The sequence below is a fragment of the Microcebus murinus genome, chromosome 2, assembly GCF_040939455.1.
Source record: "Microcebus murinus isolate Inina chromosome 2, M.murinus_Inina_mat1.0, whole genome shotgun sequence".
NCBI classification, from domain to species: Eukaryota; Metazoa; Chordata; class Mammalia; order Primates; family Cheirogaleidae; genus Microcebus; species Microcebus murinus.
The window spans coordinates 26,110,203-26,134,961 of record NC_134105.1 but is presented as its reverse complement, the minus strand read 5'-3'; the positions used below and the strand labels follow the sequence as shown (position 1 = coordinate 26,134,961).

Here is a 24,759-nt window from a genome sequence, read left to right as displayed (position 1 = left end):
CCCTTTTCTTGGCGGAAGGAAGAGATGACAGCTGCCTTCTGTGGCAGGATAGACTTTGCTCTGTTTTAAGTCACTAGAGGAAACCGGTTCACTTTGCTTGGTTTTGAGAACGAGTGGGGAAGAGGGTAGTAGTGCTGGGCTGAGGCCTTTCCCTCTGGACTGAGTTGTTTTGCATGAGATAAGGAAGAGCAGAGTATGTAATTGTAGAGCCAAAAGAATCCTCGTTTGTAAACAGTGCCTGTGAACTCCTCCAGTGCTCCTTAATGGCCTTGCTGTGCCAGTTGTTGGTGGGTTGGATTTAGACAGTCTAAAGGTAACCCTCATTCATTCATTCATTCATTCATTCATTACTCACATGACAGCAACAGGGTCCTTGCCTGAAGAGGAAAGTACTAGACAGTACAGTGGTCAACAATGGGCTTTGGAGCCAGACTTCTTGAGTTCAAATTCTAGCTCAGCATATTTCCAGCTGTGTGTCCTTGGGCACACTGCTTAATCTCTCTGTGCCTCAGTGTCCTCATCTATAAAACAGGAGTGATAACATAGAGATATTATGAAGATTTAAAAAGTTAACACATGTAAAACAGGTAGAACTGTGACTGCCACATAGTAAGAGTTCAATAAATGTTAGCTATTCTTATTTGAAGAAGCTCATGGCCTAATTAAGGGAAACTGACCTGTGAACACATAGTTGAAATGTGATCTAAAAAAACTAGTAGCAACAGAGTGCTGTGGAAGCCCAGCAGAGGAAGCTGCATGGGGTAGGAGGTGCAGATGGGGCAGTGCCCTGGGAAGGCTTGGCAGAAGTGATGCTGGAGCTCAGTCTAGAAGGAGAGGAGGGGAAGGCTTAATCAGGTGAGAATGAAGAAGAAAGGGTTCTACTTAGAGAGCAAGAGAGACAAATAAACTCATAGTTTATTCCAGAAACCTCAGAGTGTTCCACGCAGTGGTATTGAAGTTGACATGGTGCAAGATGAAGCAGTATAGATTGACAGACGAGGGAATGCCACGTTAATGATTTGGGACTTTATGTCCAGGCAGTGAGGAGCTGTTGACAAGGTTTTAAGCAGAGGAGTGATGTGATTGGATCTGTGTTTTAAAAAGATTTCCCTGAAGTCCCAGGAAAGGAGGAAAAGAATAGGAGAGGCGAGACTAAAAGGCTAGAGACCTCTTTCAAGACTACTGCAGGCTTCTGAGAGAGGAGAGTTGGTGGTATATATCTGCTGAGAAAGCACTGCATGCAGCCAGTGCCAGGTGGCAAGCTCCTTGCATTGGCCTGGGCTTCTCTGCCTGGCACAGAAGTGCCTGGCACATGTACCCCTCTCTTCCTGGGATTGCAGGTCACTTTAGCAGCTGGGGAGGTGAGGGTGCCCTTTCAGAAGGCCAGTTGTAAGAGCTGCTGCATTTGTTCACTTGTGCTTTTAATTGTAGTGGTTAAGAGCTTATTTGCCTCTGCCATCAGGTCTAGGTTCTAATCCCAGCTCTGCTGGTCACTAGGGATTACTTATTCTCTTCATGCTCAGCTTTCTCATCTGTAAAATGGGGACAATAAGAGTACCTCCCTAGTGGGGCAGTTGTGAGGATTAAGATGTTGCAGGATGAGTACTTAGCACACACCAAGTAATAAATGCTTGGAAAATGTTAGCTTTTATTACAGGCTGCAGGAAAGAACTTCCAAGAATTAGTTGAAGCAATCCATGGCGACTAGAACTGTGTTCCATTGAGCTGTCAGAAATGTCCTGAGGGATCACAAGATCACAGAATTTTATTGTATTCTTCATGAAAAGGAAATCTGTGGGGAGTTTACCCAGTCTGTATGGGAGCCATGCAGATGATTCAGCTCAGCTCTTTAAAAGAACCATTTTTAAAAATAGAAGTAGGACTGCTGGGAAAAAATAGTATTTTAAAGTATACATGGGAGAAAATGTATTTAGAGTTTCTTCCATGTATGTCCCTACTAGCAACCCCAGTCTGCTACCTGAATTAGCAGCACCAGGAGGCCTCACACTCATTGATGTGTGTGGTGGCTCAAAATACAGACCCCCGATTCCCCACACATGAGTTCCCACATGTAGCAGGGGCTGTGCTGGGTATTGGGGCAGGAGAGGCTCAGAGGCAGATGGAAAGGCAGGCCCTGCCCTGGAGGAGGTTGTGGTCTAGGAGGGACAGAAGCTGGCTCCTAACCAATTAACACTTGCACAGAGCTTGGCCAGTCTCTCCCAAAAAGTCTATGCAGCATGTGGCAAAACCAAGTGGAAGGAGTGATTCACCTTGGGGAGGAGGAGGAGGAGACTAGGGAAAACTTCAGAGACCCATAGAACTTGAACTAGATCTTGAAGAGTGAATCATTTTCTGGGGGTCCAAGAAGCCCTACAGGCAGAGAGCGCAGCATGGGACAGGCATGGATGTATGCTGGCATGTGTGGCACTTTAGGAACCATGGGGTTTCTAGCCCAGGGTGTGAAGGAACTGGCTGCAGGACATGCCTGAGAGGTAGGCAGACACCAGTGCTAAGATGCTTAGACTTTGTATGCTGTTGGTGATGGATGCCTTGTGTTAAGTGGAGGAAACATACCAGTAGACCTGCATCTGCTTTGGAGGATGGATTACGGAGAGAGTCTGCAGGCCCCGTAGGAGGCTGTTGCAGTAATCACAGCAAGGGCCGAGGGGGGCTTGGATCAGGGCAGAGGCAGTGGGGATGAGAAGGGCAGAGATCAGAGCTGTTTGGTGGGAAATCAACTGGACTCTGGGAGTGTTTAGAAGTAATGGCTGAGGGACAAGGACTGGTGGCAGGTGATCCTGAGGTTTTTGGTTTGGGTGACAGAGTGAATAATAGTGCGAAGATAGTGATGGCTCAAGGAAGAGATAATGGGCAGTGAAATCTGCCAACTCCATTGAGCAAGCCCTGAGTACACCCTCATGGGAGAAGATCAGTTGCAAAGTCTCGTGGCACCCTGTCTGTCTTTGGGCCAGGCCTCCCTCTGCTTTTGCCTGAGTCAGCACCTGGGAGAAGGGTAGCCTCCCTTCCTTCACCTTTCCTGTGCCCACATTTTCTTTTCTCAGTGTTTATGGGAAGAAGGGACAAACAGGGCCCTGCAGGGAAGGAAGGGAAATGGGAAGAGCGGTCTTCTACCAAGGCACAGGCTCACAGCAGGGAGATGGGACATTAAATGGTGCCCTGTATAGAAATACTGGCCAATAAGCCCCAGACAGGTCCTTGCTCTACGCGCTCAGTGTTTGTAGGAAGAAGGGATGGGATGAGATGGGGCGCCTAGAGGGAAGTAGGGGGTGCCATACACAGGGCTAGGGTTAGGGGAGGGGCAGAGGGAGGAGACAACTCCATGCCACTGCCCAGAATTGACCAGGGAGGTGAATGTCTTCAGGTTTCAGAAACTCCACTTGCTGAGTCTGCAAAACTCCAATAATTTCTTCAGCCTTCAAATGGCCCTAAGAACAGGCCTTCCCTCTGGCAATATCCACTCTGATTCAGCAAGCTACAGCTGACTAATGGGGTCCTGAACAGCAGTGGACCATCAAGGGAAAGAGGGCTTTCTCCGCACCTTCTGGAGATCTTACCTAGAAAGAGACCTTGAGATTGGATTTGCTCCCTGACACTAGGTGAGCGTTCCAGTCCCTCCACCAAGGACTCTCTCAGAGCCATCAGGGAAGAGGACGCTGCCCAGTGTCCTTGTCCCCCTGAGTTCTGAGGGAGCCAGGAGCTGTCCCTGCATTGTATTAGGCTTTGGAGAAGGGTGTGTTGGGCAGGCCTTCTAATGGGCCCTTTGGGATTTGGGAAATTGTCACAGGATTTGTCCTTGAGTTTGTGATATAAAGAAGGTAGAGGAGAAAGTGGCCTGAAATGAGCATTTCTTCCTCCTCCACCTGCTCAGGCAAGGCAGTGGCCTCAAAGGTGGCCCAAGGCCCACAGTAGCCCTGCATATCCTCCCAGGCTCTGTCATCAAGATCCAAGAGGAGGAAAAGGATGTAATAGCTTGCTTTGATTTACTTACTATCTTAGAGATGGTTCCACTTTGGCACATGCACGTCTGGGTCATTTTTGGCTACATTATGAGCCATCGTGAATGTAATATTCGACAAGCACTCTGCAGATGAACACTTAGGCTAGTTTCTGTCTTTTGCTCTCCAAACAAAGCTAAGTGACTTTCTTCGTACATGTGATTTTGCCCACCTTAAGTATCACCTGCAAAATAAATTCCTAGAAAGGGGGTTGCTGCCTCAAAGAATACCTTTTATTATTATTATTATTTTCTTTTTTTTTTGAGACAGGGTCTCACTTTGTTGCCCAGGCTAGAGTGAGTGCTGTGGCGTCAGCCTAGCTCACAGCAACCTCACACTCCTGGGCTCAAGCAATCCTCCTGCCTCAGCCTCCCAAGTAGCTGGGACTACAGGCATGCGCCACCATGCTCGGCTAATTTTTTCTATATATATATTAGTTGGCCAATTAATTTCTTTCTATTTATAGTAGAGACGGGGTCTCACTCTTGCTCAGGCTGGTTTCGAACTCCTGACCTCGAGCAATCCGCCCGCCTCGGCCTCCCAGAGTGCTGGGATTACAGGCGTGAGCCACCGCACCCGGCCTTATTTTTAAAAGAATTTCTAGGTCCCCTTTTAATAAACTGCAGCAGCCTTATTTTCTCCCCAGCAAGCAAATCTACTCTCTTGGGTTGTGGTCCCACTTCTTGAGGGGGACACTGAAATCCCTTCTCCCCAAAGAGGCTACAGCGCTATGGTGTTTCTTCTCTCAGCTGTGGCAGTCTGTCTTGGGTGTGAGTTCAGGCTCCGCATAGCATAGCAGCCTATAGGCTGATGATGTCAGAGAAAGCCTAGTTGTTGGAAAGCACCAGAGGTAGCGAAACTGAGACGAGGTCTTGTCATTCAGAATAAGGCTGTCCCCTCTAAATGTGTTTACAAACCACCACCTACTTGACAAAAGAGATAGAGGATCTTTGGCCTTTGAGAAGTTTGCTATCCAAGGGTCCAGAAGGAAGAGAGAGTGGGCTGGTTGTCATAGTGGGAATTGGCAAGAGCAGGACTGATGTGCCTGTCATTTGTCTTTGGTTTTGTGGCAGAGCTGATATGAGGTATGTTAAAGGGATAGCAGTGCTTCTGGGGAGAAGCTTGATTCAGCCCCTTGTGGACCTTGGGTCTGATGTAGCCCAACATTCCATGAGGCTTTTGAAACCCCATTGCTAGCATCTGCCAACGCTGCTCTCCAGAGCGAGAGTCCTGCTACTTTTTGCAGTAAGTATGGAGCTCTCAGCATTACCAAGTTTGGGGTGAGTTTCATGGTGTGTGTTGTCTTCTGACTCTTCTGAGGTGGTCCCTCCTGAAGAAACAGGAAACCAGCAAAAAAAGAAGAATCCCCACCACCTTCCGGGTCCTTTGCTAAGTACTTTGCAATATGTTATTGAATCTAAGGAAGTAGGGATTGTCTCTGTTTTACAGAGAACACCCAGGCTCAGAGGGGTTAAATAGCCTGTCCACCATTGTACAGCCAGTAAGGACAGAGCCCCAGAACCCATGTCATTCCCTTCCTCTATCCTGGCCCCAGGGAGCCCAGCCCACATAGAATCTTGGGCTTAGAGTAGTATGGCTAGAAGAAATCTTGGCAAAGCTGAAGAATTAAAACTACCACTGCCTAGAGACAAGTCCCTCCCCTTCCTGCTCTATGAGTAGTGGATAAGGAGACTTTCAACCATGTCACCCAGCAGTTAAGGGCCTAGGCTCAGGTCAGGCCTGGCTTCAGAACCCAGCTCTGCCACTTGCTAGCTGAGTGACCTTGAACAAGTCACTTCTTGTCTCTAACCCCAGTTTCCTCTGCTGTAAAATGGGCAGAACAGTGTCTGCACCTGAGGTGGTAATGAGGATTAGACGTGAGGGATTGCTGTCTGTAGCATGTTCAGCCTAGTACCTGACATGCAGTCCGCACCTAGGGGCCAGCTCTGGTGAGGCCCAGCTGCGCTCTTGCTAGTGGGTCTGTGAGTGTCCCAGAAGAGGCATCCTGAGCCAGCTTCCAGCCCTTACAGGTGCTAGGTGGCAAGCACGATGTTCCTTATAGGCATGTTTGCAAGCTACCTGGGAGATCTGAGGCTTACCAGGAGTGTTGGCTTTGTCTCTTCTCTCCCTCACTCTCCTCGTGCACCCATGCGTTGGCACCCAGGCTCAGACCTGTGGGCAACTGCACTTTCACCCACTCCCATGCCACACGCTCTGCAGTCTGCCCTCGCGAGGCCCAGCCTCCCGATTCCATCACTGCTACTGACAATTCTAATGGGTTCAGAGATCTTTAGATTTTTTAAACTTGCATTATTATAGTAGCCTATAGTAAAATGTCAAGCAATACAGAAGAACATAAAATAAAACTCTCCCTCCCCTCCTTGGGTCCCTAGTTCTATCACCTGGGGGTATCCATCCACTGTTACATTTCTCCTTAAAACTTCCTATACATATTCAAGGGTATATATAATTTTTTAACCAAAATAGTATCATATTATACATATAGTACTACAGTTTGCTTTTTTTGATGACATATAGACATTTTTATCAGCAGCTCCACAGCTGCTGATAGACTTTAAGACCCAGTCTTAAAGGCTGTGTAGTATTCCATTGTCTAGGTAGAACATAACTACTTAACCAGTCTTTTCATGATGGACATTTAGATTTGTTTTTTATCAGGGGTGTGTGGGTTTTGATTTTTGTGGTTTTGTATTTTGCTGCTACACATGGTTCTGCAGGGGCCATTGTTGAGCATGTTTATATCTTTGTGAACTTCTATGAGTATGTCAGTAGGATAAATCCCCAGAACTGGAATTGCTGGGCCTGAGACATGCATTTTCTCTTTCTTTGTTGGTTGTGGTTTCACACCTGTCTTCTGCATACCTTCGGGGTCTGTGCAGGGCATGGGGGGCAAAGGGGATGAGACCCGTGTCGAGACACCGGAGCAGACACGGTGAACGTGCTCTCTCCGGTGTGTGGACAGTGTCTGTCGGTGGTAGCTCCTGGCCCCCATGATCAGCAGTGTCTGGCGCTCAGTGACAGAGCAGGTGAGGCCCTCATGGGCCACCTGTCTGAATGGCCAGCTGAGGGGCACTCTGATGGCACAGCCTGCCATCTCCCTCTCATCACACCAGGCAGCTTCTTGACTCTTTGAGCAGCCACAGCCAGTGGCTTGGTAAAACTTCAGAAAGTGAACTGTATTATTCCCTGTCAAAGTTGTGAGACTGAATTTTTTTTATGGAGACAGTTATGGGAAGGCAGTTTGCTGGCCCCAGTCCAGACTGCCTCTCTCACAGGATGACTATGGTGATTTTTGCTGTTGAAAACAGTATAAAGAGACAGAATCGCACCTGGGCCTGGCCTGGGCTTTCCTGTCTGTCACTCTGGAAATCTGCGATAGAAAGAAGGAAACATAATGTTTCTAAGCGCCTAGTGCCTCCTACACACTGGCTCCTGGCTGTCCTTGGGAACCCTCTTCAGGGGTAGCACTGTCCCTTTCTTCTAGGTGGGGGGGCTACAGAGCAGAGAAGCACATGTCCAGGTGATGCAGTGGTCAGAACGGTGGCTGTCACACTCAGCTAGTCACGTTTTGGTTGCTTGCTGCTTTTTCCTTCCCCGATTTGAGCTATCGTGGTGGCAAGAATTTAAACTCCACTCAGGACCCCATGGCAGGCCTTGTTCCCAGGCTGACTTACTGCAAAAGCAATAACTGATTATATGAGCTGAGGGGCCTCTTGGTCACGTGCCATGCCAGGATCTCCCTTGTTGTAATCGGCTCTTCTACTTTGAGTGAGCCAGAGCAGGCTGGTTGACAGGGAGAGCTGTCAGTGACTCAGTCTGCTGTCACTGCACATGGCAGAATGCCCCCTGCAGAGCCAAGGGGCCACCAGAAATGCCTCCCAAACCAGTGTGCTTGGCTGCTTCCCCAGGCTACTTCTCAGGATGGGGGATGTCAGGCCAGCCTAGCCCTGAAAGAGCTGAGTGTGTCCCTTACTCCTCCGACACCCACACACGGTGACGGATTATTTGTTGTCACATCAGCTGCTTCCGGAGGCCCTTGGGAGGGGAGAGCTGGGGCAGGGCTGGTGACGCTGCCCTCGATTCTGCTGTGGTGGCTGTCAGAGTGACTGCCAGTGAAGCCCTTTGCCCCAGGAACAGCCAGCCTGGTTCAGGGTGCAGGGATTGGCTTCTTCCTCCCTTTGTCTTTTCCCCAAAGGAACCTGCAGAGAGAGCTTCTCTCCCCCTGTGTGTACAGCCACGAGGCTTTTCCTTCTGAATCTCTCTGGGTTAGTCCTCCTGGCCAGAGGCCTTTAGCCTCCAAACTCCTCTAGCAGCCTCCAAGGGGGCCACAGAAGAGCCCAGTGAGGACTTCCTCAGGAAGTGGCGGGAGGAGGGACATCACTGATCTTGCAGTCTCCTCATGTGGGGGCCAATCTATGAATCTTGCCTCCTGGAATAGACTAGAGCCAGGTCCCCAAGCTGCAGACACTGGGCCTTCAGGCCTGCTGTGCTCAGCAAGTCGGAGTCCTGCTGAGGAAAGGCAGCGGCAGAGGATGGGATGCGCTGGGGGCAGCAGGCTGGGCACAGGGCCCTCTTTCTGACCGCCCCTCCCACTTCCCACTAGGCTGAGTCACTTCCTCTCTGGCCCCAGCAGGTACTCTCCCACTGGCTGGGAGCAGGGCTTCGGGGAGTGAGGTTCACCCTGTGCTAAGAGCTCTGGTTTGGAGCAGCCAGTTCATTTGTAACCAACCCCTGAGGCAGTAAAGCACAGCGTTCAGAGAATGATGTGATGTTATGTATTCTTGACAAATTGGAGCTATACATATCCTGCATTTTAAAGATGAAGAAAATCATCACTCTGTTTTGGAACAGTGAAGATGACAGCACATGCATGAATCTTTGTCATCAGGGAATCCTGGCTGAAATCGAGGGATTACTAATCCTCCCCTCCATCCGCTTGCCCATCCCCCCAGCATCCATCCTGAGCACAAAGCAAATGGCTTCTAGTGGGTTCTCAGGGAGATTGCTTGTAGCCATCAAGCTCCCAGGGAGAGGGTTCATGCTGCCCTCAGGAATGGCTGTCATTCCAACGCAGTGGAAGAGCCTTCAGTAGAGCCTCCTCTGGCCAGGCTAGCAGAAGTAGGCGAGACCTGGCCCTGTGACACGGGCCAGGGTCTCTAGACTTTGGTTCTTAGTAATAACAGGGGAGTCTTTACTTTAGAAAACTGTGAGAATTAAAGAGAGACTCTAGGAGATGCTAAGAATGGTTCCTGGCAAGTAGTGGGTGACCATTAATTGATAGTTAAAAAGGGATGTGCCTGGAGAGACTTGCGACAGAGAGGTGGCCTCAGCACAGAGCAAGGAGCACTCACCCTGCACCCAGCACAGACCTCTTCACACCATCAGCACAGCATCCTGCAGCCTGATCCTCCCCTGTCCTGTGAAGGAGAGAATATAACCATGCCTGTTCTACAGATAAGTAAACTGAGGCCCACGAAGGGTAGGTGACTAGTTCAGGGTCTTAAAACAAGTGAGCCTCAGAAGCTGAAATTTGAGCCCAGGTCTGTGTGAACCCCAAATCCATCTTGGTCCCCCAACTGGCCTTTGGGTAACTGGTCCATAGTTTGAAACCCTCAGTTCTATGGCAATGAATTCCTTTTGATTTCCTGGGCTGTCTTTGTGGTTGGAGAGAGGGTCTGTAAGGAAGTTGGTGGCCCTGGTAGAAGCACCTACACGTGAGTATTAGGTGCAATGGGGGTGGCTCCCAGAGTGCTTGGGTAAGGAAAGGGTGTATTTGCAAGTGCTTTGTAAACTATAAAACCATGTGTAAAAATTAGTTACGATAGTTAATGTGAGAGTGTGGGCCACCCACGTGGGTTCTAAGTCTGAAATTCACCATCCAGAAGCACACGGGAATCTAGGAGAGACCTGGCAGCCACCTATGGTGGACAAGTGGTCTGTAAAGCATGGGCCAACAGGTTGCCTTAGTTGTATCATGCATTCAGATTTCACATTGCTTACCTCGTCGTTTCTTCCCAGTTGTAGTCAGCTAAATGCATAGTTAGGCCAGAAGTTCACTTTTCTGGGGAAGTGAGAGTGGTACGATTTTTTTTGACTATCATAAGGAACTTCACACCACCCATAGTGGCCGGGAGGACCTGTTACTGGTGTGAGGGGCAGGCCAGGCCGTCATTCATGTGCTTGCTGCAGGAAAGCAGATATTTTTGCTGGATTCAGAAAGGCTTTTCCCACATCAGGACCTAGTCCATCCCTTCATTGGTGAGGGGTTCTGCACCAGCTGCAGGCGTGTTGTGAATGGCTTTCATTCCTCCGTGGGGGTTGCCCTGCAGCAGCAAAGGCTGTCTGAGCACAGCCCTGGTGATCAGCCAGCTTAGACCCCGTCCTGCCCCATGCATTTCTGACATGGGACTTTTCCTGGACAAACTGTCCCAACACCGTGCAGCCCAGTTACCTACAGCTGTGGCACCCTGCCTCCTGCCATGAGCATCTATACTTTCTTCAGTGTCCCACTCCAGTCCCTGGTCTCTAGTTGGGCAGAGTTTGCCTGTGAACCACATATTGTGCCTCTTTATTCAGCGTTCTCAGTCTTCTGCCCCACCAGGGGCTTTAGTGCCTTAAAGCTGCCTAATAAACAATTGCATATTCTGTTTTCTCTTTCAGCAGTTTGTCAGGTTGCAGGGAGGCAGAGATGAATTGGGGTGGCTCCCTCAGGGGAGCCTTTACAGCCAGTGGGTACAGCACAGTGGAAGGGGACAGAGGTATGCTCAGATGCTCTGGGAGTTGGAGCAGCAGCAGCCAGCTCTGGCAGGAGGCCTTCTGTGAAGACTTGCTTCAGCTGGTAACACTTCAGTGAGGACTGAGGGAGAGGGACAAACCAGCTAGGGAGAGAAGGGCAGGGCAAGGCACACTCAGGGAACTGTGAGTCATTTGGTGTGGGTGGGTGGAGGGTGCATGTGAGGGCAGTGAAGCCGGAGAGGTAGCCAGGGTCTGCTTGGGCTCACTGAGGAATTTGGGTTTCTTCCTGAAGCCCATGGGAGCCCCTGGAGGACCTCCGCAGTGGAAGATGGAGCTACTGCGGCCTGCTGACCTCTGTCTGTCCAGCTCCAATTACACAAGTGGCTGAGGCTGGCTCTTCGAATAGAGTGCATCCTTCCTGATCAGTCTGGGGGAGAGCAGTGCCCCACCATCCTGCACCTGGTGCCAAGAAGCCCTTTGAATATACGCTGCAGAAACATGCCACCAGGTGGCAGACCCAGAGATTGCATGGAGGGCTCTTTCCCCCTTGCCTCCCCCCTTTTTGGAACAGTGTTTGGGAGAGGGGGCCATACAAGACTGAACTCTGTTCATGGCAGGCTGGCTCTGCCCAACATATATGAGATTCCAAGTTCTGCCACTGTGGGCTGCATACCCACAAGCAGGTCCCTTTGAACCTGTGAATCAGGTTTTGGGAACTATTCCAGCAGGTTGAACTTTCTCCTCTGCCTCCAGGGACTTGAGAGTAAGTTACAGACATTGTGACCCTTTACCTGGAAACACTTGAGCATATAACTTTTTTCCTGCAGGATCACCTATTGTATTTATTTGTTATATAATCTCCTCTAATCCAGAATAGTTCTTCAGCTTTTCTTTATCTGACATTGATGTTTTTGAAGCATATGGGCTCATTTGTTCAATGGCCCTCAATCTGTGTTTGTCTTAAGATTAGATTCAGGTTGTACATTTTTGGCAAAAAAAAATAACATGAGTAATGTGTCTTTATTAAGTGCATCCTATCAGAAGGCATGTGATGTCAGTTTGTTCTGTTATTAGTGATATTAACTTTGACCATTTGGTTAAAAAAGCTTGCTTTTTTTTTTTTATTGAGGTATGTTTACACATAGTAACTTTCACGGGTCTTTTAACTGTGCTGTTGAATTGTTTCGACAAACGCGCACACCCAGAAGCTATGTCCTTCGACAGTAAAAGTTTTACAATGCAGTATATGTGTTCTGCCCTCCTCCCCTAATCCTGCTCCAAGAGATCTTGGACTAGAGGCCCCAGGTCTTAATTCCAGACTCCTCCCTACCACCCACACTTCACCTCCAACCAGAGTGTGATGACGGACCCATCCAGAGAGGTTGGTGGCCTCATCATCCTGGACAGTCCCTTACTGTGCCCCAAGTAGGTAGATGCTTGTATGTGCCTGCTCATGTGTGGACACCTGCAGGGATGCTTCTGCATGTGACAGGACCCTCCGTGCCTTGGCCAGGCTTCAGCTGCTTTGTAGGTGGGTGGAGCTGAGGACAGACTGAGCTGGGGAAGACGGTGACTGCGTTTCATTTGCTCAGCACCATCTTTCTTTGCAGCCCTCCCCCATCCTTCGGAGGTTAGTGGTACATCCACCAGGTTGAACCATGCTTTGCTGCGCAGTGTCCTTCCTGGCTGTACCCCACCTAACTCTCCTGTGCCCTGTCACACTATACCACTGGACTCTGGGCATCTTTAGCCTGAGAACCATTATGTGTCTCTGATTAGCTAGGCCTTGCCAGGAGAGCTGGGCTCATATTGCCCAGCAGCTCTAGGGGGAGATGATGCTAGCCCCAAATTGACAGGGTAGGATCAAGCATTCCCTACTCTGCTTACCATGGCAGCCGTCCGGAGCTGAGGGCCTCTCATGCTGAGGCCCACACTCACTCTCTGGGTTTGGCAAAGCAGTGGAAGCCCCTGCTTTCAGAATCAAGGAGCACAGCTGTGGCCTGCAGAAGGTGGGGTGCCAGGCTGGGTTCTCGTGCCTCTCTCCTGGCCTCTCCCCAACCCCCATTGTTGCCTCACTGAACTTCCTGTGGAGTTCAGGTTCTAAGGGGACTGGTGCCAACTTGGGAGGCTAGAATGTGGAAGAGTTGACAGATTTAAAGCTTCAGAGACTTCTAAGCTGAGACTTTTGAGTTCCTGGGGAACTGAGCAGTGGCCCAGGAAATACCAGGCAAATAGTTGCACCTGAGCCAAGCTGGCCCAGGGCCCTTCACCCTTGCTTGGGGACCAAGTATCTGTGGAGGGGCCTGGGCCCCATGTCCTGCTGAGACTAAGTAGCCAGAGTTTCCTCATCACAGATCCCACTGGGGAGCCAGGGTCCCTCTGAGCAGGCCTCCCCCCTCGGAATATTTGTGGCCATTTGCAAGTGTGTCTCTGGAGGGATGCACATCAGGCTGAGTTAAAGGAGGGGCAGGTCATCCATGTACGTCAGCAGGGGACAGGGAAAGGAGGGGAGAGGGTCTGTCCCCAGGAGCTTTGTCTCTGCTCACCCTACTCGTGAGCCTGCAGCAGCATCCAGCTTTCTGGGCCTGCCTCTTCACAATGCTTCCTTTGCTTTAGTCATCTCTGGGTAGCAGAAAGGGATGTTCAGGAAAGGGAGGCAGCCTTGCTCCCTCTTCTGTCAGCATCTTTTTCTTCTCCCTTCCCATCTGTCTGCCTGCATCTTGGAGCAGTTCCCATGCCATTTGCTTGAGTGGAATCCTGAGTGGGGTGGGTGGGGTCAGGCTGAGCCCACTCACTGTCTGTGCTGCAGCTCCTCCCAGCAAACTGTTGTCTAGACCATGGCTGTGCGTAGGTGCATAGGCAGCGTCTACACAGGTATGACACGCCTCCATGGTGTTCTCCAAGGAACCAAGAGGGAGGAGGCTTAGTATTCCAGAGAAGATGGAAACAGGGTCAGAACAATAGTGATACCAACTTGCTACCAGGGGCAGCGGGCCGCTCAGAATAGTCACAGGGCCACTGACCCTGGTAATGACCATCACCAAAGGAGGGAAGGTACCCATTCATTCATGAAGTATCTGCGGAGCCAGGCACTAGGGTGCAATGGCTATATGTATTTTTATATACATTTATATTACATTATATATATACACATACACATTTCCCTCATGGAATTTTTAGTGGTGGTAGAATTTTTGGTTGGGGGCAAACATTAATCATATAAACACACAAACGCATCATTATAAAATCTGGAAGGTGCTATGAAGGAAAATTGCAGAATACTGTGAGTGAGACTAACTGAGGCCCATTGGTCATGGGGCTACCAAGGAAGGCTTCTCTGAAGAAATGATACTTAAATTGAGAAGGAGGCATGGGAGTTAGCCAAGCAAAGAGTGGGAACACTGTGCCAGACACATTACTGCCCAGCTTTTTAAGTTATTTCTAGAGGCAGTTTCATTCTTCTCTGCTTTTGTGTGAATGACATTGAATCTGCTTTCAGCATGAGCCTCTTTGGCAGGAGGCCCAGCTAAGCCTAATCATGGCTTCTGCTTTATCTGAGGACTGTTTGGGTCCAGTGAATGACACCGTTCTAGTTACTCTACTGGCTCTGCTCCTCAGTGGCACAGCTCTGAAAATAAATTGGGGTTGATGGGAGGAGAACCTGGTAGATTAAACTAGAAGTACATTGGATCATCTCTCCTGCTTTCCAGTTTACTGAGTGCAGTCAGTCTTCTAGGGTTTAGAATAATGACTAAAACAAAAGCATGGGAGGATTTAACCTAACTGGTGAATACACACTTATTCTCGGAGTAGGGGAGGGCTTCTAGGAATATCAGCAAAAACAAACTAAAGACAAAGACAGAAATATTTAACTACATGCAAATATAACCTTTTTTTATTAAAAGAAAGTTAAAAGATGAAAAAAACAACATCCTATGTTATATCTTTAATATATATACAAGGAGCTCTTAAAAGCCAGTAACACTTACTACACACACAGCAGTAAAAAACAGAAAAAGAAAGACTATGCATAACCACCAAGCACGTGAAACAAATTCAACCTCAGAAATAAAGAATTATGAGTTTTAACAATGGTATGCTTTTTGTTAACCCTCAAACTGACCACTTATAAGACTAAGGAAATACTCAATCCTGGTGCAGGTTCTAGGTCTCATTCTCCCAGATGGACTATAAATTGACACAGCTGGGAGCAACCTGGCAGTGTGAGTCAAATACCTTTAAAAACATGTGCCCCATTTGACCCTGCAGTTCCACTTCTTGGAATTTGTCCCGGGAGAGACAGAGATGATAAGATATGTGTGCATGACTGTTAATTAAAAGAACATGGAAAGAACCTAGATGTCCATAAATATGGAACAGCCAGATAAGTCACCATATATTTGTACCAGGGAGACTGTTTCCAAGTGATGCTATGGAAGAATATTGCCATGCAGGGATGTTAATAATGCTTTTTTGCTTTGTTTTTTACAGCTTTATTAAGATACATTTCACATACCATGAAATTCACCCTTAAAATGTATTTTAGGTGGGGGAAAAGGAAGCTTACAAAATAGCATCACAGGGTGGTCCAAATTTTTGTAATAAGGAGAACGTTATATACACATGCACACAAACATACAGGAAAAATCTGCTTGAATGTTAACAGCAATTACATCTGGGAGGTGAGATTATGGGTACCTTATTTTCTTATTTTTGTGTATCTATATTTTATGTTTCTTCAGGGAACACCATTACTTTTTTTTTTTTTTTTTTTGGTCCCCTAGATACAGGGTCTCAGTCTGTCACCCAGACTAGAGTGCAATGGTGCAATCACAGCCCAACGCATCCTCCAACTCCTGGGCTCAAGCAATCCTTCCATCAGCCTCTCGAGTAGCTGGGACTACTGCTCTACTGCTCCTGGCTAATTGTTCTATTTTTTGTGGAGACAGGGTCTTGCTATTTTGCCCAGGTTGGTCTTAAACTCCTGGCCTCAAGTGATCCTTCCACCTCACCCTCCCAAAGTGCTGACCGATTACTTTTGTATGAAGAAGAAAATGACAGGAGAAGCTTGAGGTTCTGTGTTTGTGAGCCTTTTACAAAAGGGTAAAGGCTATACTCTTAAAATGGCCATCAGGCTTCCATCTCTGGGCTACCTATTGCCATTCCCTGCCTCATGACAGACACTTTAGTGATACAGACTACTTGGAGTTTGTTGCCTACATGCCGTTTCTTACCTATGTATGTTTGCTCGCCCAGGCCCCTCTACCCAGAACATCCTTGCCCTTTGCCCAGCCCGCTCATCCCCTCCTTAGGGATGTTTTCCCTCAGCCCCTCACCTGAACTGGGCCTCCCTATGACCTCTCACCTTCCCTGTGTGGAACTCACCTGTGAGCATCTGTTTCCTTGCCCCCTCTTGGACCCTGCTTTCCCCAGGTGTTTGACTTTTGACTTTGGAATAAGCAGCTTTTTTGTTGTTTGTTCATTTGTTTGGAGATGGAGTCTCACTCTGTTGCCCAGGCTGGAGTGCAATGGCGCAATCACAGCTCACTGCAACCTCAAACTCCTGGGGATTTCCTGCCTCAGCCTCCAGAGTAGCTGGGACTATAAGTGCATGATGCCACAACACCCAGCTGATATTTTGTACAGACAGGATTTTGTTATGTTGCCCAGGCTGGTCCCAAACTCCTGGCCTCAAATGATTCTCCTGCCTCAACTCCCAAAGTGCTGGGATCATATGTAAGAGCTACTGTACCCAGCCTTGTTTTTTTATCCATGTCAAGAGGTTAATGTCTTCCAGAATCTGACTCTTGTGTCTACCCTTCATTTTAATTCAGGAGGAACTAGGGATTATCAGGCAGATCAGAGTGCTCAGCCCTCTCCAGTAGTGTCTTTTACTCTTAAATACACAATTTATTTCTTTTTTTCTTTTTTTTCTTTCTTTATTTTTATTTATTTATTTATTTTGCCCAGGCTAGAGTGTAGTGGTGTTATCATAGATCACTGCAACCTCAAACTCCTGGACTCTAGTCATTCTCCTGCCTTAAGCTCCCCAGTGGCTGGGACTACAGGAGTGTGCCACCACACCTGGCTAATTTTTCTATTGTTTTGTAGAGATGGGGTCTTGCCATGTTGCTCAGGCTGGTCTTGAATTCCTAGCCTCAGGTGATCCTCCCACCTCAGCCTCCCAAAGTGCTGGGATTATAGGCATGAGCTACCATGCCCAGCCTATTTTATTTTTTCTTTAAAGTAATTAAGGAAAAATTTGAATTTAGGAGAGGGAAGAGAAAGTAAATCCCCCATTGACAACGTTGGGGTGTTCTTTCATCGGAGAGGACCTGAGAGCCAAAGCAAGCTGGGGAGAAGAGGGGTACTTAGGGCAGTAGTTATCAAACTTAGTGGGCATAAGAAGCCTTATGTGTAACATCCCTTTCCAGAGCCTGCTCCTCAGAGATGGCCCAGGAACGGGCACCTCAGGGCTTTTGGCTGTAGGTATTTGGAGAGAAGGCCTCACTTTGGGAACAGTTGCTTCAGGGCTGGGGCTCAGTTTGATGGCCCTGGCTCTCCTTCTCTCTGGTGATCTCTTGGGACTTTTATTTGGCTTTTGCATCTGCACAAAGCCTAATTTTCTACTCTCTGGATTTGACCAGTCCCTTTGCAGCAGCATGCTGACTCCCCACCTCTGTAGCCCGCATATGCTGCCTTAAAGGACATCCACTTTTAGTGCCTAATTAATCCCAAGTAAAGGAGCTGTGGTTCTTTGTCGCTGGGAGCCTTGGATGCTCTGCCAGGAGGGGGAGGAAGTGGCGGCTGCATCGGAACAGCAGCAGCTGCGTGACACATCCCAAGTTAAAGACTTGCAGGCTGGGTCAGCATAAGGAACCTCGCTGACTTAGTGAGAAGGGGTCTTTTCTGTCTTGTCCAGAGCTGAGAATGAAGCGGAGAGCATCAGACAGAGGAGCTGGGGAAACGTCGGCCAGGTCGAAGGCTCTAGGAAGTGGGATTTCTGGAAATAATGCAAAGAGAGCTGGACCATTCATCCTTGGTAAGCTTCTGACCCTGAGGGGAATGGCATGCAGGGGGCCGGGGCAGGGCCCTTTGGCTTCCACATCTGGCCTGCAGACACCCAGAGTAAGGTGGCCCACCCACAGCAGCATGGGGTGCTGACTAGCCCTGAGCCTGATCCCTAGCTTCATCGCTTTAAATGGAGTATATTTATTTATGTCAGTGCAAGACCCAGGCCTCAGGTCACTCTGCACCAAGGGCTGTCAGTTTTGTTGTAGCTGCACTAGTCTTAGATCAGTCTCAGTTGATAGCTAGCATCTGCCTCTTCCCCCAGAGAATCCTTTGTGTGCCCCCAGAATGTTGATGTGCCCACAGGAAGCACATAGCTGCATTAGAACCCAAGATCCATCATCCAAGGCACCGCTCAGACCATGCTTAGATGGCATGATTACTTTCACAAAGCATTTTGTATAGTGCCCCCCACCGCCCCGCCAGCTTCTTGTAAAATTAGCAAGAAATCCCATGGCGTTGTGTGTTCCCAGTCAGCCAGGGGAGCATCAGGGCCTTTCTGCATGTTGCCTGAGAACTGGTCCAGAGTGCTTGTGGTCAGGATTGCAGGGGGTGTGGGCTCTGAGAACCCTGACTCTCCTGGCAGCCAGAGACTCGGTGTGAGTTTTACTTTTGGACTTTATGGGCACAGGTAGTTCCAGCTGCAGTCATTCAGCACATAGCAAACGGTGCCTGCTATGCTCCAGGCCTATGCCGTTTGCCACGGCTGCAGCAGTGGATAAGTCAAACCAGTTCCCGCCCTCCTGGAGTGTAACATTCCAGTTGGGAAGAGAAACAGAGAGTTGAAACAACATACCAGATCATCATCAGTGGTGCAGGTGCCCTGAAAGAAGTTAACAAGATGATGTCAGAGTGAGAAGGGCCTATGGATAGCGTAGACAAGAAAAGCCTCCATGAGGAAGTGACATCTGAGCCCACAGATGAGCAAGAGCAGCTCTGTGAAAAGCAGGAAGCATTCCAGATAGAAGAAACAGCAAGTGCAAAGGCCCAGAGGCAGGAAAGGGCTTATCGTGTTAGGAGTTAGGAGCCCACTATAACTGAAGTATGGCAGGGGACGGGGATGGAACCCACTCAGTTAGAAAGGTGAGCCCAATCATGCAAGGCCTTGGAGGTTTGGGTGATATATTAAGAGCAGTGGGGCTCTGTGAAGGGTTTTTCGCAGAGCAGTGGCAGTGGGATATGGTTTGATTGCCACTCTGAAAGCTCAGGGAGGATGCTGTCACAGGCCAACAAGCACTAAGCATTTCTAGAAGTACAGGAGGTCCCCAAAACTGACACTGGGACAGAGGCCAGGCAGCTGTACCAGAGTTACCATGGGAGCTTGTTAGAGCCATAGTTTCCTGGATCCTCACCCTGGAGTTGATGTTCAAAGCATCCAGGTTGCAGCCTGGGATCTCTTGTTTTTAACAGCTGCTCCCCAGAGATTCCATCACCCACCCACGGTTGGAAACCTGTCTTTGAGAAATGTGCCTACAGAAGCCGAGTGTGTCTCTGGCAGATGCACACACATCTTTCTCCATTTCTGAAGGGGAGATCATGGACACTCTCCACTAGGAGACCTGGGGAGGCAGGAGGGTGGCCAGCCTAGTGTGTGTGAACTGTGGTGCCCTCCTGAAGAGAAGGTTTAGTCAAAAGACCCCATGGTAGCCTGGCTCCACAATAGCCAGAACTTCTGAAAAGTAAGCCAGTGGCTCTCTGCGCCATAGGTCCCCGTCTGGGCAACTCACCAGTGCCAAGCATCGTGCAGTGTTTGGCGAGGAAAGATGGCACAGATGACTTCTATCAGCTGAAGGTGAGTGAGGTGTGGGGGCAGGGCACCTCGGGACTGGGGCCAATCCTGCCAGCCCACTCCCTCCCCCACCTTCACGTCTGTGTGACTTGTGAACAGGAGTAGTGCCATTTCTTCCATGAAGCAATCAAGTTCCCAGTCTCACTGACACCACCTCCTAATTTAAGAGCTTTGTCTGTGCATAAATTACATTGCCATCACATTAAGAAAAATGGTTTCACTTGGTGTTTGCATGTGCGTTGTACACAAGTGTCTGGTGGAAGAAAGTGAGCCCCCTGCCCCCACCCCATTCCGGTCACTCTGCTGTGTGAAGTGAGGTGTCCTAGCTTTGTGGTTTTGTTTTTGTGCATTCCTAAAGATCCTGACGCTTGAGGAGAGGGGGGACCAAGGCATAGAGAGCCAAGAGGAGAGGCAGGGCAAGATGCTGCTGCACACCGAGTACTCGCTCCTCTCCCTGCTCCACACGCAGGATGGCGTGGTTCACCACCACGGGCTCTTCCAGGTAAGTGGCATGTCCTCCAACCCTGGCTCCCATGCCTGCCTGGCAGCAGGCATCGACATTTGCTGGGGCCAAGCTGTACTGTGAGCAGCTTGTGACGTGTAACCCGCTGGTGACCCAGCCATGCATCGGGACTTCCTGGGTGGAGGGAGCTGGGGGTCAGGCGGGGGCCAGCCTAGCTGTCGCAGTGTTCCTGTGGTGATGGGTCATAGCCTAGCAGGAATGCACACAGTTTGCATCTCACAGCATCAGGCTTTCTTTGAAGAGCTGCTTTTCCGAGAAAAGAAGAAAACAGGAAGTCATTTAAAGACACCCAGTTCTGTAAAATACTTTGGTTTAATAAAAAAAAAAAAGGCTAGGCGTAGTGGCTTAGGCCTATAATCCCAGCACTTTGGGATACCAAGGCAAGAGGACTATTTGAAGTTGGGAGTTTGAGACCAGCCTGGGTGACACAGTGAGACCCTATCGCTACAAAAAATATGAAAAATTAGGCATTTATGGCGCACTCCTGTAGTCCCAGCTATTTGGGAGGCTAAGGCAGGAGGATTGCCTGAGCCCAGGAGCTTGAGGCTGCAGTGAGCTATGAGCATGCCGTGGTATTTCAGCCTGGGCAACAGAACAAGACCTTCAAAAAAGCAAAAAAAATACCCAGGCTCTTTACAACTGATGTCATTAGGAATCAGGAATTGGCCAGGCCAGGGTGGAAGGCAGGGCGATAAGGAAGAATCAGCACTGGGGACTCTCTGTAGGTCTCCGTAGTTGGTTTTGGTGCCAGCGGTCCTTCTGCCTGCCCAGGCATTTCAGGCTCCTGTACTCAGATGTTCCAGGTCCCCTAGGAAAGGTCATAATTAGTAACTTGTACCCCGAAAAGTGCTATCCTTGGGGCAGAGCTAAAATTGTGTCTCTAGAAATGAAGAGTTGGGTTCAGAATGACCAGGCGGCCTTTGAGCAGCCCTGCTCCTCAGCAGAGCTTCCGCCAGGCCCTGAGCCAGGCCCAGCTCTTGCTGAGGTGGACCCACTACTGGAGAGGCAGCATGGTGCCAGAGAGGACGCATGGGATTTGATGTTGACAGTCCTGAGTTCGGGTGGTGTGACCTTGGGTAAGTCACTTCAGGTCTCTAGGCCTCAGATTCCCCATCTGTAAAATGGGGCTAATGATAATGGTGCCCAGCTCGTGTGGCTGTTGGGAAGATGAATGGGAGCGTAAAGCACTGAGCTGCTGCTGGCACACTCTCATCGTCATTGCTATTTCAGGCAATAAAAACTCCTTGTCAGCTTGATTTCCTGAAATAAAACAAATGGAAAATGCCTCCTACACCCACATATACACCCTGCCAAGGTCTTTATTCTTAGATTTGCAATTAGAGGCAACCCCAAAAATTAGAGCATTTCCCTTTAACATGAAATCAAATTGAGGGTGCTTGTGATCTCTTAGTATTTTGTCTCTGATATCTTTAAAAGCGTGGCCTTGGTTCATGTCATCTTAGATAAAAGAACCTGGAAGATCAAAAGTATGTCTAGGTTGGGTGCAGTAGCTCTCACACCTGTAATCCTAGCACTCTGGGAGGCCGAGGCAGGAGGATCGCTTGAGCTCAGGAGTTCCAGACCAGCCTGGGCAAGAATGAGACCCCATCTCTACCAAAAATAGAAAACTTAGCCAGGTGTAGTGGCCCACACCTATAGTCCCAGCTACTTGGGAGGCTGAGGCAGGAGGATCGCTTGAGCCCAGGAATTTGAGGTTGTAGTGAACTACGATGATGCCACAGCACTCTAGCCCAGGTGACAGAGTGAGACTCTGTCTCAAAAAAAAAAAATGTATTTCTAGCTTATCGTCTGTGTGCCAGACACTGTGCTAGGGTCTCAGGGGAAGAGTGAATGAGGGGTGTGATCCTGCTTTTAAGGAGAAGTGTGGATATTCAGTCCTCTAAGAGCTCCCCGGAGGGAATAATAAGTCTTTTGGGGATGACACCAAGGGCCTCTTCAAGTTGGTAGGACAAAAGTCCCCATATTGTTCTGTTTTTTGTCTGACTTGAAATACTTTTCAGGAAGAAAATGGTCTCAAGCTTGCAGCCACAGTGTGGGCAGCAGGACCTACTTCCCGAGCCCCGACGGCAGGACTCAGGCAGGACCTAAGCACTGGGAATGGGTGTCTTAGTTCCTTCTCTCCGCAACCTCTGAGGAGGGATTGATGAGAAGCTAGAGACCTGGAGAGGTGAAGCAAACTGCCCCAGGTCCCACAGCTAAGACCAGGTGGAGCTGGGCCCTGAACCTAGCCGTCCAGGGTCAAAGTCATGCTCTTAACCACCACTGTGTGACTGTCAGGAGGAAAGCTGTTGTCATGGATGCACACAACACTGTGTGACCTTCAGAGCCTTCCAAGGTTGACCTGTCTTTTTTCTTTTCTTTTCTTTTCTTTTCTTTTTTGAGTCAGAGTCTCACTCTGTCACCTGGGCTAGAGTGCCGTGGCGTCAGCCTAGCTCACAGCAGGCTGTGAGCATACATTTTTGGTAGAGACAGGGTCTCACTCTTGCTCAGGCTGGTCTCAAACTCCTGAGCTCAAACTATCTGCCCGCCTCACCCTCACACAGTGCTAGGATTACAGGCGTGAGTCACCGTGCCCAGCCAACCTATCTTTTTTTGAGACAGTCTCACTCTGTTGCCTGGGCTAGAGTACCATGGTGTCAGCCTAGCTCACAGCAACCTCAAACTCCTGGGCTCAAGTGATCCTCCTGCCTTAGCCTCCCGAGTAGCTGGGACTACAGGAGCAAGCCAACCACACCCAGCTAATTTTTTCTATTTTTAGTAGAGACAGGGTCTCGCTCTTGCTCGGGCTGCTGTCAAACTCCTGAGCTCAAGTGATCCACCTACCTTGGTCTCCCAGAGTATTAGGATTACAGGCAGGAGCCACCGTGCCCGGCCCAAGATTGACTTCTCTTTAACTTCTACCATCTTGAACGTTGGAAGGAAGTTACATTGGTGATTGTTGGAATCTGGGAGTACCATGGAGGGGAGGATGCCCCAGAACCCAGGTGTGCTGCCTGTGCACTGGGCTAAGACGGCCCTTGGGCTTTAAATGCTTAGCCCTGATCCAAATCCTTTGCATTATGATCAAAGCAATAAGCCTTTACCTGAGATGGTTTTTTTGAGACAGTCTCACTCTGTTGCCTGGGCTAGAGTGCCGTGGCATCAGCCTAGCTCACAGCAACCTCAAACTCCCGGGCTCAAGCGATCCTCCTGTCTCAGCCTCCCGGGTAGCTGGGACTACAGGCACATGCCACTGTGCTCAGCTAATTTTTTTTCCTTTTTTATTTATTTGTTTTTTAGTTGTTTGGCTAATTTCTTTCTATTTATAGTAGACATGGAGTCTCGCTCTTGCTCAGGCTGGTCTCAAACCCCTGAGCTCAAGCGATCCTCCTGTCTTGGCCTCCCAGAGTGCTAGGATTATAGGCATGAACCACTGCGCCCGGCCTACCTGAGATGTTTTAACCTCAACCCCTTGCTGGGCCTGGCCTTTGCACATGGGAAGCTGAGCAGTGCTGAGTGGCCCCATGGTCCAGGCTGCCCAGGCCTTAGTCCCCTACCACCCACATGTGCAGGCTTGTTCTGGGCTCTTTCATTGGTTTGAGTATCCAGCTCCCAAGGAGCGTCTCAGACCCTTGCCTTGGCCCTGCCGAGTGTACAGCCAAGCCCTGCTCTGCCCCCTTGCCTCCCAGGACCGCACCTGTGAAATCGTCGAGGACACAGAATCCAGCCGAATGGTCAAGAAGATGAAGAAGCGCATCTGCCTTGTCCTGGACTGCCTCTGTGCACATGACTTCAGTGACAAGACCGCCGACCTCATCAACCTGCAGCACTACGTCATCAAGGAGAAGAGGCTCAGCGAACGGGAGACGGTGGTCATCTTCTATGACGTGGTGCGCGTGGTGGAGGCCCTGCACCAGGTGAGGCCCTGCCCCCCGCCGCTCCCTCCTATGGAAAGCCACCTCTGCTTTCTGCTGCTGCTGAGCAGAAAGCAGCTTTGTCCCACCTCACCCAGTTGTGCACTGCAGCTGGGGGTGTCCAGAGGGAGAGTGGCTGAACGGCAAGTGTACCGGGTGAGGCACAGTGAGGTGGCCCTGGCCTACCTTTCTGGTGGGGGCTGACTGGGCAGCCCAGCAGACCCCGTGCAGTAATTCCCCATCAGCCAAGGACTACACTGTAGTCTCTCAGGTCTGGTGGCGACTTTGGAATATCCACCTGGGTGGCCACCTGAGCTTTTTTGCCTCTGAGCTTTTTGCCTCTTCTTGGCACAACACTTCTGTCACAGAGCCATGACAGGTCACCTCTGACCCCCAGATCTAGCCCATCCTTACAATGTCTGATGGAGTGGAAGAGGCCACTGGCATTGCACACTAGTTGCTGCCCTGAGGGAGAGAAAGCTAAGGAAACTGCCCTGGGTGGGCAGACACTGATAGGTGTACGTTACCCTGTTCAGACACATGCATAGTGAGGCTTTAGAATTGTTCTGATCTGCCTGTGGTTTGAGCCTAAAGAGACATGTCATGAGTGTTTCCCGCCTTCCGAAATACCTGGAGAGCCCACATCTTACAGGGTGGACCCTGACCCCATCTCTCACATTTATAGTACCG

The 24,759-nt window shown here is 49.5% G+C and overlaps 1 protein-coding gene across 2 annotated transcripts in view; it reads left to right on the top strand.

The window, feature by feature from the left end:
• The window catches only part of STK40 (serine/threonine kinase 40), a 40,673-nt gene that overhangs the window by 1,544 nt on the left and 14,370 nt on the right, over positions 1 to 24,759 (top strand). For both annotated transcript variants that reach the window (XM_075996659.1, XM_012765208.2), the window contains exons 2-5: positions 17,695 to 17,814; positions 19,550 to 19,635; positions 19,991 to 20,134; positions 23,845 to 24,072. In XM_075996659.1, the coding sequence (XP_075852774.1) occupies positions 17,703 to 17,814; positions 19,550 to 19,635; positions 19,991 to 20,134; positions 23,845 to 24,072 (570 nt within the window). In that variant the 5' untranslated portion in view covers positions 17,695 to 17,702. The remainder of the gene's footprint in view (positions 1 to 17,694; positions 17,815 to 19,549; positions 19,636 to 19,990; positions 20,135 to 23,844; positions 24,073 to 24,759) is intronic.